The 14,046-nt window shown below is 42.2% G+C and overlaps 1 protein-coding gene across 1 annotated transcript; it reads right to left on the bottom strand.

Annotated features, from left to right (window-relative positions):
* Positions 1-11,189: 11,189 nt before the first annotated feature.
* Positions 11,190-11,654, bottom strand: LOC141601013 (putative mitochondrial protein AtMg00310). Its single transcript, XM_074421274.1, has one exon. The coding sequence runs from the start codon at positions 11,652-11,654 to the stop codon at positions 11,190-11,192; it is 465 nt and encodes a 154-aa protein (XP_074277375.1).
* Between the last annotated feature and the right edge of the window lie 2,392 nt (positions 11,655-14,046).

Below are 14,046 nucleotides of genomic sequence, written 5' to 3'. Positions count from 1 at the left end.
ATGTAAGAGCTTTCTAAGTCGGTTGATTTAATCCAAGTATCAATTATAAGATGTCGAGTTGGATTAATGCTTGATTTGCATGCAAGACGGAAATTAAACATCCATTTACCGTATTAGGTTTAGGGTGCATAACATGATCCATTTGTCTTAGTAAGGCATTTTGCAAACATGGTTTTGAATAATTGAATAGTCATCTGATCCGTCCTATATCCGGGTTAACCGGAGTCGGGATCGTCCTAGACTAATGCTGGAAGGAAACAGGCCCTGTACCAGACGGCTATAAGAGGCGCGAGCCAGCCGGCGGTGTAAGGGACCTCCCTCTGGTTTTGAAAATGAGAAATGAGGAGCCTGCTTGAGGCGCGGGTTAGCCAACGGATGTATGCCGTGTTCTGACTGTTTAGAAAACGTTATAAAACGTGTTGAAAATGGGTGTTTGAACCCGGTTTGATTTTGAAAGGGTCGTTTAGACCGTATTTGTTGATTTGAAGAACTAGACCCGAACAATCATCATTATTTGATAATATTCGGTGTCGGGTTCGATTTGACAAACTTGACATGAATACTTTTGACAAATGATTGTGGACTAATTGTTTTAAGTTCATTGCGAATGTAATTAGTCGATACTCGTCATCGTACCCGGGTTAAAATCCGGCATGGTATGTAGAACCAAGGATGATTTTGTGTTGGTGACTAATAGGTTTGCTTGAAAATGTGAGGAAATGAAATAAAAGGCTTTAAAATACCTTCTAAATGTCATTAACCAAATACTATCACCGAAACACGGATTTAACCGTCATGGTATGAAGAACCAAGGGTGAAAAATGCTTTATGGTTAAAACATGTGAAATGAAATAAAAATGGTTCAAAAATAATTGAAATGGTAAAAACCGATTACAAATATAAAAAGTGGATTAAGGGAAATGACGAGAACAAACACGGTTGATCTCTGGTCTGAGTACCCCATTTAGGCGCGAGCCTGTTGGCGACCTAAGGGGCTTCTGCCTCAGACCAAAAATCAGTTTTGGCTCGTTTATTCCATGTTTTGGTTCATGTTATGCATGTTTTAGCATGTTAGAGTCATGAAACAAATGAAAACATAATGAAAGAGGATTTTACACCTTCATACTTACATGTTTGGTTATGGCGAGTGACCGACGTAAGTGTAACAACTGGTTTGATCGGAAAAAACTCGGTTTAAAACCGTTTCGGTATGTAAAAAGAGTGTTTTAAAAGTTTAGTGATGGTGTAGTGGTCGAAGTGGCAGGTCAAGTGGTTTAATGCATGATGACGGTACCAAGTAATGTGTAAGGCTCATGTTTACGATCGGTAGGTCGTAAATACGCGTCGGATTGTGACTTTAGAAGTCGAGTCGAGAATTTTAAGGGAGAAAAGAGTGGGCGGACACTCGCGTAAGTCTCAAATGGGTGGCATTTGAGGGGTATTTATAGGAGAATGAGTGGTTGTGTGAGTTTTGAGCGACGTGGCCACCTGGGCTGCTCAAAGAGGCGCGAGCCACGTCGCGGGTCTTCGAGCTGTGTTGTCGCTTTCACAACAAACGCAATCATGATTTGTTCTATTCTAGGTTTTGTAGTCACATGTTTGGTACTTGACCAACATGAATCCGGGAAAACTTAGCATAGAAGGCTTTGAGATATTTTGTTTTTGTGGTTGACTCGGTTTGACTCGTTGTTGGAGTTGGGATTTGAATTTTCGAGTCGGTTTTTGGTCCGGTGTCGGTTTTGACTCTAGTTAGTGTCATTGCGACCCCGTCGCCGTGCATTAAACACTCCAGGTATTTTTGAAATGTTTTAAAATGTTTTATTTTCGAAATCATTTTAAGTTTTCCGACGTAAAGTTGTACACGAACTGTCGATCAAACGCCGCGATTCCAAAGCATGTTGTAGTCCGATAATCATCGGGTATTTGTTGGAGTCTCAGCAGATACCGGGTATCTACAGGACCCCTCTCCAGTCACAAGTCTACGCCGCTTCTTGGCAGCGGGTAAAGTGGGAGGTGGTCAGAGTGTAAGGTGGTAGTCCGGTGGAGGTGGCAGTGGGCTGCCCCTAGCGACAGTAGGCAAAGGGGCTAGACGGGGGAGAGTGTCACAAGGTAAGTCCACAGACAAGGAACCGTCTATCTTCCATGTCCGGTAGTCTGGGGTCAGCCAATGCTGAGAAAACACGGCATCCAGACTCAGTAGCCTCTCTCCCTCGAGGTACTGCAAGTCACGAGGCTAGACAGGGAAGAGGGAACGGGCAAGAATGGTGGCTATGCCACCGCAAGCAATAGATCCTGTCTTCTTCAGCCCCTGGGCCTGAAAGTACTGGGCGGTTAGGTAGGCAATGTTGAGGGTAAAAGGACCCTCACGGTCAACGTTCAGGTAACCGCCCAGGATGGAGAGCTCGGTGTTTGTGATGTTGTTCGGCTACTTTCGGCCGAAGATGGTGCTCCCCATCATCCTAAGAAAGTAACGGGCAGGGAGGAGGTGGACTTGGGCGAGCTTTCGCTCGGGAAAGGTGGTCTGGGCCAAGGTCCTCCAAAGCTGGCGGATGACCCTCCTGGGGGCGGTAGTGTCGCCCGTAGAGGAAAGGCCAAGTCTGCGACCAACCTCCTCTAAAGTCATCGGAAAGGTCCGGTTGAACAATCGGAAAGACACTGAAGAACTAGTGGGGTCAGCATCGTGTGCCCCTGAGGAGAAGGTGAAGGAGCTGAGAAACTCAAGGCTCAGCTCCAGAAAGGTACGGTCGCTCATAGTGATGTGTCCGGCCATCCCTGTGCCCCGTAGTAACTCACAAACTGACTCATAGAAGCTGAGTCTCTCAAGTGCCGGTTTATCTAAAAACCGGGAAGGGACAAACTCACAGCCTAGGAGGTGATAAAACCTCTTACGATGTAATGTGTTAACAAAAATTACCTGTGGGTAGTCTGGGTGAGAGTCGAGGGAGGCGTCCCCTCGAACAGTAACCGTGCTAGAAGGAGAAGCAGCTGAAGTGGAGGGAGCGGCTGAAGTAGAAGTAACGGGAGCTGGTGCAGAACGAGAACGTCCACGACCTCGGCCCCGGCCTCTAGAACCCAAAGTAGAAGCCCGCTCAGTGACGGTGCGAGGGACTAGGGCCGCTCTATAGGCAGCTGCAACTGCCGGCGAGTGCGCCACAGGTGTGAAAACGGCGGCTGGAGTAGAAGTAGTGGCTGTTGTGGCCACCACTGACGAAGAAAGGCTAGCCGTGGTGGTGGCCGTAACGGAAGTGGCAGCCGAAATAGAGCTAGCAGCAGAGCTAGCTGGGGTAAAAACGGTATCGGCAGCTGAAACTAGGAAAACAAGGGTTGCGGTACTAACAGTAGTGGAGGCGGATGTAACAGCAGGGACCACCGTCTCACTCAGGGACGGACTAGAAGTCTGGCTAGTAGAGGGCAGTGAGCTAGACTCCATCCTGTATACAAAGGGTAGGGGATTTTATGAGAAAAAGCATGAAAACAGTATGACAATCAGCATGGTAACAGCATTACAGTTCCCCTACCAGTCGAAAAAGTCGACTTACAGCACCAAATTCCCAACATTTCCTCAAAATTTCGAATGGCAGTATGTAAACAGCGATAGGGGTGGGTTAGCAGGCATCAACAGCAACAATTAAGCAACAAATGAAACAAATAAAGCATATGACAGACGAAATTCGACTGAAAACCCAGATGACAGTCGGAAATTCCGACTGAATATCACCCCTTAATGCAAATCTCGCGCGAAATTCGAATTTAAACATGGTAAAGCAATGAGGAATGGGGATTGAAGATCAAGCAAGACAAGTAAGGGTAAAAATGACAGTTAAAGTCGAAAAATTCGACTAAACAGTGAAATTCGAACCCTAATTTCAGATTACCTCATAAAAATTCGAAATAAACGAAATTAAAATGCAATGAGGATGGAGTAATTACTTACTTGATGAGAAAAGACCTACAAAGTGCAATTAATCCTCAAATAACAAGCAAAGTGGAGATTTTTTTATCAAAAACCGCGAACCCTAAACCCGCTAATAGACCGTGTAAACGAGCACAAATCAAGGGGGAAATAGAGGGCTTTGAAAGATTAATTAGCAAGCAAGAAAATGTAGGTGACGGATTTGGTATTAGAGCAATTAAAATGGGGATTTGGGGGATTTTTCGCAAAGGAAGGGGAAGGAGACGAAAAAATTGGGGTGAAAATGAAATAAGAACAAAAATAAGGAAGTTAAATGAAAACTCCATGCGCGTCCTTTCCCAATCTACTCGATCGAGTGGTTTAGAACCGCTCGATCGAGCACTTTGATGCTCCATCTACTCGATCGAGTAGAATTCTACTCGATCGAGAACTCCCCATATATGCTTTACTCGATCGACTGAAAAAGAAGCACTCGATCGTCCATATTTCACTCGATCGAGTACAAAAAGTACTCGATCGAGCTCTTTTCTCGTGTAAGCTCTTTAATTCGTCTTTCTTCCATTGAACTTGCGTAAAAATTCCCCAAACCTGCATAGAAACACGTGCAATAATATCCCAAAATACCAAATACGCATAGTAACAGTCTATAGTCTTAAATCTACGCTAAAAACTGTCTAAAATCTAATTGTCCTAATTAAAAGCAATAAAAGAAATTCAACGGAAAATTCAAAAATTGTTTTTACAAGGTGTTACACGGGGCATTTCCCCGCTCACTTCCCAACGCAATTCAGTAGCCCCTTGGAGGGCTCCTGAGTGGAGGACGTCATCTCAGCAACATTGATCGTCCTCTTCAGCTTCCATGAGCTTAAACTTGAGTCATTTGGAGGAGAATAGTTCACATCCACATATGCTCGAACTTTTCTCACCCTTGCTCCATTCTCATCGGCTGTAGCACTATCACTCCCAGCTTGACTGACTTTAATTGCACATTGCCCTTTGACAGCTCCTTCATTGCTTTCATCTGTACCTGCAGCAAGGAAAACAGACGAACTTTCCTCCTTTTTGCTCTCAATCTGAGGCGGAGGGGTAACAATAACAGCACAATACTCCAAATTTTCATTTGGAGTGTCAATAATAGGGTCAATAGAAGAGAGGGCATTTCAAGGCTGAGCTTGCATGGGAGCCCTCCGGAACTTAGACTGATGGAATATCAGCTCCGCGTCCCCTACCTGAAAGGTCAAAGTCTCCCCCCCGACGTCTATAACTGCACGGGCAGTAGACAAAAATGGTCTCCCTAAAATAATAGGGGTATGTGCATCTTCGGGGATGTCTAAGACGACGAAGTCAACGGGAATAAAGAACCTCCCAATCTTAACAGGTACGTCTTCTATTACACCTAGTGGCCGTGATATACTACGGTCGGCCATCTGGACAGTCATGTTGGTGCAATTAAACTTTGTCAAACCAAGTCTCTTAGCTAGAGACAACGGTAAGACACTCACGCTAGCGCCTAGATCGCATAACGCGTTATCAATCAAATGGGTACCGATATGACACGGAATTGAGAAACTACCCGGATTTGACTGTTTCGGAGGTAACTTATTCTGAACTAGGGTCGTCCCCACCTCATTCAAGGCTACTGTCTCATTATCACTAATATGCCTCTTACGCGTCAAAATTTCTTTCATAAATTTAAGGTAAGAGGGTACTGTGTCGCCAGCTTCGGCGACAGACAGTGACTGCAAGCTTCTCAAAATTTCAGCAAATTTGCCAAACTGTTGGTTAGCTTTAGTATTCTGTAGACGCCTCGGGAAGGGAACTGTGATGGGTATCTCGAGTCCCTTGTTTCTCTCTTCTAATGTATCAGCCGGATCAAGTTCTGTATCCTTTGGACACTTCTTACCTCTCGCACGAGGTCTTTCAGGCGATTTCTCACTTAATCGAGCACTAGCAGGCTCTCGATCAAGCTCTTCGTCGTCCAAACTACTCGATCGAACAAAATTCCCATTCGATCGAGTAGTTTCTTCAATAGTATCACTCGATCGAGTGGAAAATTCTCTCGATCGAGCAGTCGCCTTTCCCCGTTCACTCGATCGAGTGGAATTTCTACTCGATCGAGCACTTTCTTCATCAATTCTTCTCGATCGACCTTCAGAAACCAGTCGATCGAGTATTTTCTTAGCCGTCAGCTCATTTCCTTCGCCAGAACACTGTTCATCATCAGTTATAGCCTTCCTTGGGTCTGATTTTTGCATTTCCGATCCCTCATATGAACGACCGCTTCTCAAATTGATTAAATTTACCGTCTCATGTGGATTTTTCTCAGTTTGAGACGGTAATTGACCCTGCTTTCCTGTGGATTGATTCGTGGCTAACTGGGCAACTTGAGTTTCAAGTGCCTTAATGGATGCATCTTTCTGTTGATCACTCAGCTGCCACTGCTTTGTAAAGGACTGCAACATAGACTTAAGCTCACCTATTTCACTCACCCCTCCTGAAGATGATGCTCCGTGATTGGGAGGAGGGAAGGAAGGAGGCTTCTGAAAGCCTTGTTGATTCTTATGTAGAGGAACATACGGCTGCTGCTGGTGCGGAGGAGGGGTAGGATTGAGCACATTTTGACTAGTCCACCTCAAATTGGGATGGACTGCCCCTTTGTTGTTGTAATAGGAACCCCCTCCTTGCCTATATTGTTGAAAGGCAAGGACTTGTTCCTTCTCTGTAAGACAGCCAACAACAATGTGACCATCATTGCTCCCACACCTCTCACATGTGATGGTCTCTCCTCTAGTAAGAACATGGACCGTCTGAGGCTCCCCAGCAGCATGTAACTCCAACTTGTCAAATCTAGCATTCATGGCTTCCAGCTGAGCCACAACCTGCTTATCGACTGCATGAACTGTTCTAATACTATCCCTCGGGTTTCCATACTCAGCACTATGATTCGCCATCTCTTCAATAAGGGCCCATCCCTTATCATCATCGGTATTTTCCCGGAATCTCCCACTAGATGACCCATCAAGTATGGCTCTATGGTCATCATATAGCCCCTTCTAGAACTGGTTAGCTATAAACCATGGGTCAAAACCATGGTGAGCAATAGACCTCACCAATTTCTTGAATCGGGGCCACGCCTCATATAAAGTCTCATCGGGAGCCTGCCTGAAACTGGTAATCTTGGCCCTCAGCAGATTGGTGCGCTATGGAGGGAAATCTCTCTTGTAAAAGGCAAGAGCAAGAGACTCCCAATCTGTAACCCCTGCAGCTGTGCGGTCCAAATCAGTCAGCCACTCCCTGGCTGTGTCGGTCAAAGAAAAAGAAATAAGACCTCCTTAATCTTGTCTTGAGTTACCCCCTTTGTGGCGGGGATAGTAGAACAGTAGTCTGTAAAGACCTCTATGTGCTTCCTCGGGTCTTCACCTGCCACACCTCTATATAGATTTCTTTCCACCAGATTGATATAAGAAGGACGGATGTCAAATGTATTCCCATCCTCAGTCTGGATATTGAAACCCTTTGGAATCGAGGTTGCTTTAGGTACCGAGTGACTAGAAAGCTTTGGCATCTTTACTTGTTGATCGGCAGAAATAGGAATGTCTTCTGCGAAAAGAGAATGATGTAGCTCTGGCTCGAAAGTACTCAAGTCTTCCTTTCGTGATTTTCTCTGCAGACGGAGTCTATGCCTGAACAATCTCTCTGGTTCCGAACTAACTCAAACCTGTCTGACCTAGGCATAAACAACACTGAAAGAAAATAAATAAGAACTGCCTCAAGGAATAAAAATTCCCTGAGACGGATAAAATAAACGAAACAAAGACAGATAGGGCAATTGCCTCCCCGGCAACGGCGCCAAAATTTGATACGTCTATCGTGTACCTATCAAAAATAAACTAACTAAACTAACTATATAGCTAGGGAAGTCAGGTCGATCTCCTCAGGGAGGCAAGATATCTGTAGAAGTCCGTCTATTTGGTCACAAATGGGGGGTTGTTTGAATTTTTTTCTAAACTACAAAGGTTTTAAAGGAAGAGAAGTAGAGACAAGAGCAGCAAGGCAAGAAAATAGGATTAAACTATCAGATAGAGAAGAGACATGTCGGGAATTCGGTTCACTGCGGTAGTCCAGTGACTCAGCTGTAAACAACTCAGACGAATTAATGCAAGACGGATGTGGAAAGGTCCTTTCGGTCCACTTTCTATCCTAAAATACCACTAACTTAACTTTCATCCTCGTCAGGGTAGTCTACTGTTCATAGCAAGCCTATTTAGTCCAATCTTTCGATCTAGGATTAATTTTAGCCAGATTAAAGAGATGACTCAGAAGCGTGCACTTAACTAAGTCGATAAATACAATTAAATTGCTATGGTGACAGAATCTCACAATTAATTCATCTATTTCATTTACTACATCGTCACATTCCTACCGCGGATCCCCTAATCCCAACATGCATTAAATTTAGCTACTCATATCGCTATTAATATCAAAACTAATAACAAATGACGAATTAACAATAAACATGATGAAATAACAAATAGAATGCGTAAAAGTAAATTAGGGCAGAAATTAAGTATGACTAAACGAAGAATTAAAGCAAACAAAAGAGAGATTATTATTAAGGAAAGAGAAAGGGATTACAATCGTGCGAATCCGGCGTAAAGAACAATCAAATCCGAGCAAAATAAATCCCAAAGTAAAGTTACAGTGAAGGAGAATAAGTAACGCAGTAAAGTTTGATAGTAGAAAATTAGATAATGAATCGATGCCCAATAACCTAGTAAATGCCTGCTTAAATAGAAAAACAACTTAGTTTATCGAAATAAAACAACTCACGGGCTAATTAAAGCCCACGCCAGCAGAAACCACTCGATCGAGTGGAATAAAACCACTCGATCGAGCAAAACTCAGGACAATCTACTCGATCGAGTAGAATAGTTACTCGATCGAGTAACTCTCTTTTCAGCACCTTTGGATCGAGTAGAAAACTACTCGATCGACCAAGTGGGGATGCAGAAACCACTCGATCGAGTAATAAAACCACTCGATCGAGTCTTCTGTCTTCAATTCAGCTTAGACTCGTCAACGACTGCCTCGTAATCCATGCCTTGACGCACTCCAATGCAGTATCTCACTCTGGAAAATCCCGTCTCCTCTAAATGCATGCAAAAATGTTGAAAAAGGGTACGATTCCACTACTTTCGCGTTCATTTCTACAAAACGGACAAAACGAACCAAAGTAGCCAATTCGGGGCAAAATACTATATAAACAGTATAAAAAAGCATGGAAATACGTGTTGAAATTAGGCACGTATCACATGATATGTGTCGGGTCACCAACCAGGTCAAGAATATCAAAAGAGGTCATGGGATGACCTCCTTTGCCAACCGGGTCATGCTAATTTGAAGTTTAATTTGTGATTAAGGAGACCCACCCCCTCATGACCTAGGTCATGACCTTGCTTAGGGGTGGTCTAATTGATTTGTATCCCTCTTCTTCTTTTATTCTCATCTTCATTGTTATATCTTTTCCTAATTCATTTTACCTTTCAGTTCTTCAATATATTTTTTTTATGAGAGTTTAACAATTCAAATTTCAACAGCTTTGCTAAATTTGAACTGACATTTTTGCTTTGATTCTTTCAAGTGTTTATGTTAGGTACAGAGCCGCGGAATATATCGATGTTGGATTATTACATCTTGAACTACGCATTCAATTAATTGTAGCAAAAGTTTGTGATTCATGTCTTTGAATAAAAGGTGTGTGATTACGCTTTGAGCTTCTTTTCAATATTGACTAAGTAGGGAAATTAGTATTTTTAAATCCATATTGTTCGTTGAAGGAAAATGTAGTTAACCCTTTGGTTATTTCACTTCTTACTTTCAGGATTTGATACAAAACTACTTGGTGTACAACAGTACAAAGCAAGCGTGAGATATGTTGTCATGTTCATTTGTTTGACGCAACAATAACTTGTACTTTCAAGTGACTACAGCTACAAAAATTATGGCTAATTAAACAAGTAACAGTCGGTTTTTTGTGTAAAAAACTCCCAATAATTTTTTTTTTTTTTTTTACAGCAACAAATAGCATAGCTTACAAAAGAGTTTCTTGAGCAAGATTATGAGTTATCATATTCACCCCCCTAGGACAGTAACTAAGAGAGTAACAATGAAAATGAGACGCAATAGACTTTAAATCATGGATAATGCACTTAGCAGATGCATTCGCCTTCTCCGCTCCAGCAACCTGCATGACCAAGATAAGACAATCTGTAACTAGTCTAATATGAAGGTACCCTTCGTTCAAGGCCCATTTGAGAGCCATGATAGCTGCATTTCCTTCGGCATGCAGGGCAGACGAGGCAAACGAGCGAGCGTGAGCAATATTCCTTAAGGTCCCATTACCATCAAACAAGCACCACCCCATGCCAAAACTTCTATCGGTCCTCCAGGCAGCATCACGCTTGATAGTGCAAACATTTTCACACCCAGGACCACCAACAATCCAATAGAGGAAGGAGTTTCTAATTCTCTTAGCTAAAGCAAAAGCAGGAGAGGAATCCAACAAAGGTGCTCTAAGGAGGCTAACATCCTTACTGCTTACTGCCTCATTCATACACTTAATGTCACCAAGAATAGAATTGAGAGCACTCAAAGGCCAAGGGCGACGGTTTTTGAAGACCATCTCATTCCTACAACACCAAATTCTCCAAAGGGTAGCAATAAGGGGAAAGAGGAGGGAGTTGGGATCTGGGCCAATTAAGAAATAAGTAACCCAGTTAATGACCCAAACCCTAGCATCAATGTCCACCCCTCCCGTGATTCTAAGTCCTAAAGGACAGCAAAACCATAAAGCCTTTGCAAAGCTACAATCTCTGAAGAGGTGAGTAATAGATTCCACACAAGGAGATGATTCATCACAAAGAGAACACGAGGAGCGTCAATCCATTTTTCGTTTGAGGAATTCAGAGCCCACTAGAAGGGCATTAGCCATAAATTTCCATAGAAACACCTTTAGTTTGTTAGAAATAGGCAACTTCCAGAGCTTTGATTTGCAGAAGGTCACAATTGGTGCAGACATTCTAGAGTGATCGACATTCGAAATAGGTCCATTAGATAAGGTCATAGCGGCAACATAGTATCCCGACTTAACTATGAAACCACCATTATTAGAAAATTTCCAGTAGAAGGAGTCATCCGAGGGTTGACACGGGATATAAGTTGCGAGGATTTTCTTTGTAACTCCTTCACCCGGATCGAAACCAAGAGAGGAGAGATCTCATCTCCTATGATTATCATGAAGATCACCAACCAGTAACGTGGAATCAGAAGTAGCATCAATAAAATCCCCACAAAGATCATTAAGACTATAGCCCTCAATCCATTTACTCTTCCAAGCATTAAGCCGAGAAGAAGATCCAATAGTCCAAGCAATATTGTTGTAGATAAGATCAGAGCCCCAAACAAGGCTTTTTAGAGCCCAAGACGAAGCTTGGGGAGCCTTCCAACGGTTCTTGAATAAAATATCATCTTGAACACCAAGCTTGGGACCAATAACTTTGCTAATAAGGCTTCCCGGAATACATAAGATTCTCCAAGCAGACTTGGCCAGAAGAGCTTGGTTAAAACATCCAATATTGCGAAATCCAAGACCCCCTTCTCCCACAGGCCTACTAAGGAATTCTTTACTACACCAATGAATGGACTTATTTGTTCTAGTACCACTCCACCAAAAATGCACCATCAAGGACTGAAGCTTTGATGTTACACTTACCGGTATGAAAAATACCGATAGAGAGAAAAGAGATAGTGAAGAGAGAACAGAACGAATAAGAGTCAATTTACCAGCCGAGGATAGAAGAATGTTATTCTAGGAGGATAGTCTTCGCTTAGTCTTGTCAACAAGAAATTTAATTAAATCCCTCTTAGAAGACCCAATACTTGTTGGTAAGCCAAGATAGTTTCCCAGATCATGCTTGGGAGCAAATTTAAACTCAGTCAAGCACTTCTTGACCGTCATAAGTGAGCAATTTGGACTGAAAAGTAAAGAGGACTTATCTTTATTAAGGCATTGTCCAGAGGCAACACAGTATTCATCGATTATGTTCATAAGAAAGTCCAACTCCCCAAAGTCACCTCGAATAAATAAGAGAGAATCATCCGCAAACAATAAATGGGAGATTTTCGGCCCATTCTTGCAAATTTTGATACCCTTAATGAGATTGCCATCCTGAGCGTAGAGAATCATTTGGGATAGGACTTCCGTACAAACGCAAATATATAACGGGATAAAGGATCAGCTTGCCTAATTCCACAGCGAGGGTCAACTTTTCCCATAGGAGCACCATTCAATAGAATTTCATAAGAAACAGATTCAATAGTACTCATAATAAGTTAAACCATAGATCCCGGCAAATTTAAGTAAGAGAGAACCCCTCTTATAAAATTCCAGTTCAATCTATCATAGGCTTTACTCATATCAGCCTTTAAAGCCATCATACCCTTCTTGCCATAACTCCTATGATTTATGATATGAAGTAATTCTTGGGCGATGACGATATTATCTGCAATACTTCTATTAGGGACAAAAGCACTTTGAAATGGACTAACCAGATCATCCATAACCCCTTTTAATCTATTAACAATACACTTAGTGACAACTTTCATAATAACATTGCAAAGGCTAATCGGCCGAAAATCCCCAACTCTCTCCGGACAATCATTTTTTTGGAATAAGAACAATAAAGGTTATATTGAAGTCCTTAAGCATAGTACCCCAATTTAGAATATTTAGAGCGCCTTTAATAACATCATTCTTAACAATAGACCAATACTTCTGATAAAAAGCCGCCGGAATACCGTCAGGACCCGGTGATTTTAGAGGTCCCAATTGGAAAACAGCCGCACGTACTTCATTTTTCGAATAAACACGACCCAACATGGCTCTCTCTTCCATGCCCACTTTACGCTTAAGATTTTCGAATGAGTAACAGTACTTATTTAAGTAATCTTCAAAAGACTCAGGCTCAGAATCAGAATTGAAGATAGTGGAGAAGTGTTTAAGAAACAAACCACCAATCTCCTTCATATCAAAAGTCCATTCATTAGACTCCCTCTTAACACCCAAGATAAGATTAGCACCAGATCATCCTTTAACCCAATTGAAAAAATACTTTGTTCACGTTTCACCCTCACAATTCCATTTCAATTTTGTACGTTGACGCCAATAAGTGCCAGCAGCAAGAGAGAATTCCATAAGCTTTTTGTGACATGCATCATAATTAACAGTATCACCACCCTTCTAAATATCCAAAAGATAGGACTCAAGATCCTGATCAAATGCACTCCACTTTAGTCCACATTCATCTTTTTTTGTTACAAGCCCAAACTCTGAAAGCGTTATTTATACGACGTAATTTTGCCAAAAAGATATTAGATGCATCGCCCTTATCTTTTCTTTCCCAGCTTTCTTTCACCAGACCACTGCATTCGGCATGATCAAAACACCAAGTCTCTAGCCTATAAACTTTCTTCTTAGTATTGAGAACCATATTTGTATCAAGGATTATAGGCGCGTGATCCAAAATTTGAATAGGTAAGTGTTTGATAAAGGTATTTGGGAATAGAGAAAGCCAATCATGAGAAGCAAAACCCTTATCAAGTCTTTCGTAAATTCGATGTGGACCCTCCCTATTATTTCACCAAGTTGAATCTAGGTCCCTTAAAGGGGATATCCATTAGACAATGTGTATTCTTCCAGTATGAGAATAAGTTTGCTCCTCTGATCAACTTATCACTGCCACCTAACTTATCAGAAGAGAACTCAACTTCATTGAAATCAACTATAAGCAAGAAGGGTTTATCAAGGGAGTTAAGATGACACGTAAAATTTTCCCAAACTACACCCCTTTTGGTATGATCGGGTTCACCATAAACACTACACAAGTACCACATGCTACCCTTACACTGATTAACCAGGAGGATAATAATATTGCAACTAATAAAGACACATTCTAATTTACAACTACTTCCCCCCCCTCTCTTAAGCCGTCAGCATCACACCCAGCAAACTGAAGGAAACCCATAGGTCGCAGAAGAATATCAACCGATCGTACATCACACTTAGTTTCACAAAG

This window comes from Silene latifolia, chromosome 9, assembly GCF_048544455.1.
Source record: "Silene latifolia isolate original U9 population chromosome 9, ASM4854445v1, whole genome shotgun sequence".
Lineage (NCBI taxonomy): Eukaryota > Viridiplantae > Streptophyta > Magnoliopsida > Caryophyllales > Caryophyllaceae > Silene > Silene latifolia.
Note: the sequence above shows the minus strand (reverse complement) of the source record. Positions and strands in the feature narration are given on the sequence as shown.